This window comes from Mustela nivalis (genome assembly GCF_964662115.1).
Source record: "Mustela nivalis genome assembly, chromosome: 4".
In the NCBI taxonomy this organism is placed as follows: Eukaryota; Metazoa; Chordata; class Mammalia; order Carnivora; family Mustelidae; genus Mustela; species Mustela nivalis.
In genome coordinates, this window is record NC_139023.1 from 141699853 (window position 1) to 141706935 (window position 7083).

At 35.7% G+C, this 7083-nt stretch overlaps 1 protein-coding gene across 1 annotated transcript in view; it reads left to right on the plus strand.

Annotated features, from left to right (window-relative positions):
• The window catches only part of IQCM (IQ motif containing M), a 436096-nt gene extending 430534 nt beyond the window's left edge, over window positions 1–5562 (plus strand). Inside the window, exons 14-15 of the mRNA XM_082727609.1 lie at window positions 2414–2462; window positions 5490–5562. Coding sequence (XP_082583735.1) covers window positions 2414–2462; window positions 5490–5514 — 74 coding nt within the window. The 3' untranslated portion in view covers window positions 5515–5562. The remainder of the gene's footprint in view (window positions 1–2413; window positions 2463–5489) is intronic.
• The last annotated feature ends 1521 nt before the right edge of the window (window positions 5563–7083 follow it).

Below are 7083 nucleotides of genomic sequence, written 5' to 3' on the forward strand. Positions count from 1 at the left end.
AAAATTTTTTAAAGTTTTGAAAGTTTAAAAGTTTAAAGTTTTAAAAAATTTTATAAAGATATAAAAAATATTTTTATTCTTTCTAAAATTAAATGATTCTTTATTTAATGGAAATATTTGTGAAATAATGGATTATATAATTTAGGATTCTGCTCCCAATCCCACTTCTGATCACCAAGAAACTAGTCATCAGTGTGTGAGGTTTTCTTTCCCCCCCTTCAACAAGTAATTCTTGGATACCTGCTGGATGTCCTATTAGTTAATTCAATTCTCACAACATCTATCTGGACAAAGTATCATATCCCACAGTTAAGGGGTCAATCCCAAGAGCCTGCCCCATATTTCAGATGCACATTGTAAGTATTAGGCTCCCAGACCCACAACTTATGTTCAATTTGGCTAGAAATTGGAGTTTCCCAGAACTCTTTCCTTAGGTTTGATTAATGTACTAGAGTGCTCACAGGACTCAGTGGGTCACTCATGTTTACTAGTTTATTAAAGGATTGATAAGGAGCACAGCTGAACAGCCAGATGAAGAGGTACATGGGACAAGGTCTGGGAGGATTCTGAATGTAGGAGCTTCTGTCGCTGTGGAGTTGGAGTATAGTCACTCTCTGGTATAGATATGCTCATCAGCCTAGAATCTTTCAGAATGCCCTACTACTGGGATTTTTATGGAGGCTTCCTGAAGTAAGTGTGATTCTTCATTAACTCCATTTTCAGCTTCTCTTCCTTCCTTCTCTCAGAGGAGGTTACTGAAAGTTCCAAGTGTCTAATCATGGCTTATTCTTTCCGGTGACTTCTTCTCTTCCAGGAGCTCATTTAGAGTCACCTCATGAGAACAAAAGATGCTTCTAGTGCTCTTATCACTTGAGAACTTAGAAGGGTTTCAGGGGTTTTGTGTCGGAGAGGGGGTCAAAGACCAAATATTAGACCAAGAGATGCTCCTCTTATCACTTAGAAAATTAAGAAGTTCTGTGCCAAAAATCAGGGAGATATATATATTTCTATTATCTCACACAATTATACCTTTATAAAGCCTTTATAACATCATGATATAAATAATAATAATAATACAGTAACTATATCTTAAATACTTATGAAGTGTCAGACATATCTTTTTTAAACTAACAGACCTTATTTTTTTGAGGAGTTAAGTTTTCAGAAATAATGGTGGAAAGTAGAGCGTGTTCCCATATCCCCTCTCACTTACAACCCCCTTCCCCTATTCCCTATTATTAACACCCTGCGTTAGTATGGTATATTGTTATAATTGTTGAGTCATTATTAACACATTATGATTACATATATCTTTTTCGCATCCTTTCAACAACCAGAGAAGATAGATATTATCCCCATTCCAAAAATAAGGAAACTAAGGTTGAATATTAAATCTGAATTGACTGACAAATGTATAAGAACAAGATCTTGGGCCATTATATTTCCTTTTTTCTATTTTACTTACTTTGAGAAATCCTATGTTTTAAATATCTTCTGTCCGATGAAATGTATGGTTGGTATTGTATATAGTTTTTAAAAAGATCATAATAAGAAATCATTTTTTCCTAAGATCTGATCTTTAGAACTAACATGCTTATCTTGTACGAGTACTAGATTAGAACACCAGTTGGTAGTTGTCAACAATCAAAGTTGCAATGATAATTACTCATTATTTTATAAATACTATGAATGTAGTATAATTTAGTTTTGTTATTATAAGCCTTGCTATATGTCTAATGGCGATATAGATAAACATAAAAACAGCAACAATGCCCTGATTCTTCTTTTACAACACATCAAGTTATTAAATTCCTTTAAGTAATGTGCATGGTTCTTTTCATAACTTAAACTATTTTTCAATTATGTTTTTGTTTCATAACAACAATAGGTCTTAAAAGGCAAAAGTACACTGCCCTATCTGTAAATTAGTGCTGTGCATAATGGTGGACACAGTAAATCTATGGCATTTATTTCTCATTTGGAAAGTCTTTTTATACCTAAAGATAAACCTAGTATAAGCAATCTATATGAATAGTGGTGGTTTATATTGATTTGAATATCAGTATCAGAGCTGAGTCTATTGTATTGCAAAAAAAAAAAAAATCAATACTGTTGCTCTTATGGTCAAACATATGTTGCATCTAATTTATTTCAAGCGTGCTATATATTGATGGAATCCAGGTTCTGCTATCCTTTCTCTCAGCTGTTTGGTCTCACAGTAACTCTTGCTGAGTCTCTTGGCATGATATATAATGTAGTGCGATACCCCTGAAAGAAATGTGTGCAAGTTAAATCCTTTGAATGTTCTAGCACAACTGTAATTTATTTCCTGTGATTTTTATGGTTTCAAAAGCATGATGTGTTGCTATATTAGTTAAAAATTTACTAATGTAATTATATATTTGTCTTACAGTGAATGGACATCCAATACTCAAGAGAGCTAACATCCGAATTGTTGGAAAGTTAGTATCCAGATCTATAAGAGAAAGGAAAATGAGACATTTATCATGAGAAGTAGAATAATGTTTCAATACAATTTTATTATCTTAAGAGTTGAACCATTCTACCCAAAGAGATTATGTTAACATCAGCCATGGATTAATTATGTATCACCAGGAAAAAAATGACAAGCATCTCTGGACATCAAAGAAAAGATTTCAACAAGTCAGTTCATAATTTCTAAATATCTTTGGATGAACCATTCATTGGATCTTCTTCATTAAAAGCTACTGTTTTATCATACTGAAATTGAAACCACCTAGCATCAATTATTCCTTTCATTGGACTTTAATTTCTTGTGTTCCATTACCAATAAATACCATGAAGAAACTTCAAGACTTTTATTTCTAAAAATGCACTTAACGTTTTTGGAAAAGGTTTCTAAAAATGTGTTTTAAGCGATATGATTTTATTAGTGTAGTCATATATTATTTTTCCCTTTTTTCATTCCTCAGTCTAGTGAAAAACTGGAAGTCAGTCTACAGTGTTCCTGAATTACTTGCCTTAGTTCAGAAAGGATTTGAAACACAGTGGCTAACACTCGTTCCTTAAGAATCTTGAGTTTAATTTTTTATTAACAAATAATGTATTATTTGTTTCAGAGGTACAGGTCTGCGAATCATCAGTCTGAAGCAATTCACAGCACTCACCATAGCACATACCCTCCCCAGTGTCCCATCACCCAGCCACCCCATCTCTTGAGTTTAATTTTATCTGTCTGTCAATCCCTCTCTCCCCCATCCCCTACTTCTAGGAATGGGGTTGGAGAACCAAGTGAAGGATGGTTGAAGGAATAGACCCTGTACCTAACATGATATGAATAGAGGCAGGAACTATGTGTGTTTCATTTTTTCAGTTCTTCCCTCTGCTCTATTGCTTCTATAATCGACTCTGGTTTGAGACTAAAATTTCTCTCAGGCTACCTCATGCAAGGGAGTTTACTGTAGAATCTGTAGGAAAGTTATTAGAATAAAATCTTTAGAAAATCCAGTTACAAGAATCACATTAAGTCGTGGTCTCACCAAAACCAGAACCAAGCTGGATTAAAAAACATGCTGATCCTCTGGCCAGAAAATGTTTGCAGTAAAACATTTGAAGGGGGATGGTGGTGGAAAGCGATGATGAGCTAAAATGTAGACATTAGTGTATTTATGAAACTAAATTATCCATATTTTCTTTTGGTAATTCAGAGGGTTTCATTTGAAAGAAAAATCTTTTCTTCCTTTCAAAACTTTCAATATTGAAAACTGGGAAGTGCACAGTAAAAAAAAAAAAAAAAAAAAAAGGGAAAAAAATCACATGAGTTGAGTTCCAGTATGATACCAGATCATCAGCCTGCTTCTTTTTTTTTTTAAGATTTTATTTATTTGACAGATCAGAAGTAGGCAGAGGCAGGCAGAGAGAGAGAGGAGGAAGCAGGCTCCCTGATGAGCAGAGTGTCCAATGTGGGGCTGGATCCCAGGATCCTGGGATCATGACCTGAGCAGAAGGCAGAGGCTTTAACCCACTGAGCCCCAGCCTGTTCCTTTTTATAACATTATTGGGATAAAACTTTGGCTAGATTTCTGCTACCACTATTCAAAAAAAAAAAAAAAATTGGGAGGACAAGTATGGAAATATAATGAAAAGTAACTACAAAATAAAATATAGGAATTCTTAATGAGTGTTGCATAATGACTTTCACTAATTCAAATGGCAAATGTATTTATAAGAGAAAGCAATGAATATAAAAATATCAACATTACAGGGGTGCCTGGGTGGCTCAGTGGGTTAAGCCTCTGTCTTCGGCTCAGGTCATGATCTCAGGGTCCTGGGATAGAGCCCTACATTGGGCTCTCTGCTCAGCAGGGAGTCTGCTTCCCTCCTCTCTCTCTGCCTGCCTCTCTGCCTGCTTGTAATCTCCATCTGTCAAATAAATAAATAAAATCTTTTAAAAAATCAACATTACATTATAAAAGTAAAATATAAAAATTAAGTTATGATTATGACAATTAGGGTCAGGAAATAGTTTATTTTTCCTTCAACCGTGTGATGATTGTTCTTGTCTCCTATTTCCAACATTTGACTATTGTTCTTGATTTTCAGCAAACTGAAGGCTATGAACATCTTTTCAAGGTGTGATCCTGCATTAAAGTTCAGTGACAATAAGTGACTCTAGGGCCGCAGAAGACAGGGTAAGGTCAGGGAAAAGAAGTCTTCACTTCTCAATAGTCAGTTTCTATATAAAAATTGGCACTTGGTGCTCATCAAAGAACAAGAAATATTGGATATGCTCTAAGTGTCCATTGTGTTTTTGAGCCAACTACCTGATGGAAGTCATCACTTATATGTAAATGAACTGTCAATGGCTTGCCACTGTTGGCAGTCACTGGACTGTGAAGGGTATGTCTTAATAAGAACCAAAGCTCTTCACAGACTTTGATTTACTGGAAATAAAATAGAAAAGTCCTCTGAGACTACAAAGGACACTTGTTTCAGATAAAACGTCTAGACAGTAGCAATATATTTAGGGCTTTTATTATAGCAAAACTGCAAATTAGGATGGAATGGTGAGAAAGTCCCTGTGACCCAGCTGAGTTCTAAAACACTGCTTCTGACTAGAGTAATACAATCTTTAAAATAGCTAAACCAAATTAAATAAAAGTGCATTAAGGGAAAAAACAATCCAGAAACAGGGAAAAGTCAAGATTCAGGTTTGTTGCCTCTTTTAAGTCATCTCTGTCTTATGTTTTACTCTTTCTTAAGAGTCTATATTTTTCTTAATAAATCCAGCTATTAAAATAATCATGCTACTATGATCCACAACATGGACTACCTCTCAGAAAAGCCAGATTTCAGAGGATTCTTCTTTGTCTATCCATTCCTTTTCCCAACTTTCATTCCAAATCACACAACTGCAATACTTGAATTCTCTGTAACTATGAATATTATTATTGATACTATTAATAAGAATCATATATTAAATTTGAAAAATGCTTTTGTATTTTCAGTATACTTTTGCATAAATATGAATGATGGAAACTCTTATCAGTGTGAAAAAATGATTAAAGAAGACAATGCAGATGACACAAACTTTAACACTTCAGGAAGTGAATCAGCCCCAGAGAACTACAAAATGGGGTGGAAGGTGAGAGGCTTTTCCAGGATAAAGAATAAAGAACAAAGAAGAGAAAAATAGGAGATATTAGCTGAGGCTACATTGTTAACCTTGTTGGGGTTGGAAAGGAATGAGGAAATAAGTATGAGCCCAGACTTGGCTTGACATCTGGGGATTGGCTGACTGCATACTCTGTTTCTCTGGTCTGGTGGAGCATTTACAGGGCCACAAAAGCTATCTAAGTTCCAGGTTGCTGACTTGGCAGCCCAGGCAAGAGCAGCTCCATCTTGGGCCTAGAAATTTCTTTGGACAGTAGGTAGAACAAAGTTTTATATTTACTACTTTCTTCCAAAGCACACTATGTTAAAGAAGTGTATCAGTCAGGGTAGGTTAACAGCTTTGGAAAGCAATATTAAAAATCCCTTTGACCCAGCAATTGCACTATTGGGTATTTACCCTAAAGATACAAACGTAGTGATCCTAAGGGGCACATGCACCCGAATGTTTATAGCAGCAATGTCCACAATAGCCAAACTATGGAAAGAACCTAGATGTCCATCAACAGATGAATGGATCAAGAAGATGTGGTATATATACACAATGGAATACTATGCAGCCATCAAAAGAAATGAAATCTTGCCATTTGCAACAACATGGATGGAACTAGAGTGTATCATGCTTAGCGAAATAAGTCAAGCAGAGAAAGACAACTATCATATGATCTCCCTGTTATGAGGAAGTGGTGATGCAACATGGAGGCTTAAGTGGGTAGGAGAAGAATAAATGAAACAAGATGGGATTGGGAGGGAGACAAACCATAAGTGACTCTTAATCTCACAAAACAAACTGAGGGTTGCTGGGGGGAGGGGGTTTGGGAGAAGGGGGTGGGATTATGGACATTGGGGAGGGTATGTGCTTTGGTGAGTGCTGTGAAGTGTGTAAACCTGGTGATTCACAGACCTGTACCCCTGGGGATAAAAATATATGTTTATAAAAAAATAAAAAATTAAAAAACAAACAAACAAAAAAAAATCCCTTTGGCTTAAAGTAATAATATCTTTTTTGCTTACTTCACCAGCTAGCCGAAGGCAGCAGGGACTCTGCCCCATACAGTCTTCCAGAGAGTCCGGCTTCTTCCATCTTAATAGCCTTAACACTTTTTAGGATACCACTGCAGTCTTCACACCCAGACAGCAGACAAAAAGAGAGTGTGGAGAAAGCATAGCCACTTCTTAACCACTTCAGTCTGAACTTGGAACACATCTCCTCTGCTCACATTCTGTCGGAGACAACTTGTTACCTGGTCCCACTGAATACAAGGGCACTAGGAAATGTAGTCTATTTGATATCCAAAAAGAGAATATGCCCCCTTGTTGCTAAAGGGATTAAATTACATTCCTCATTATGTTAGGGAACAAGAAAAATTTCAAATGCCTTAACTTGGATGGTCATCATTCTGGTTTAACTTTCTATTTATAAAAGTATCC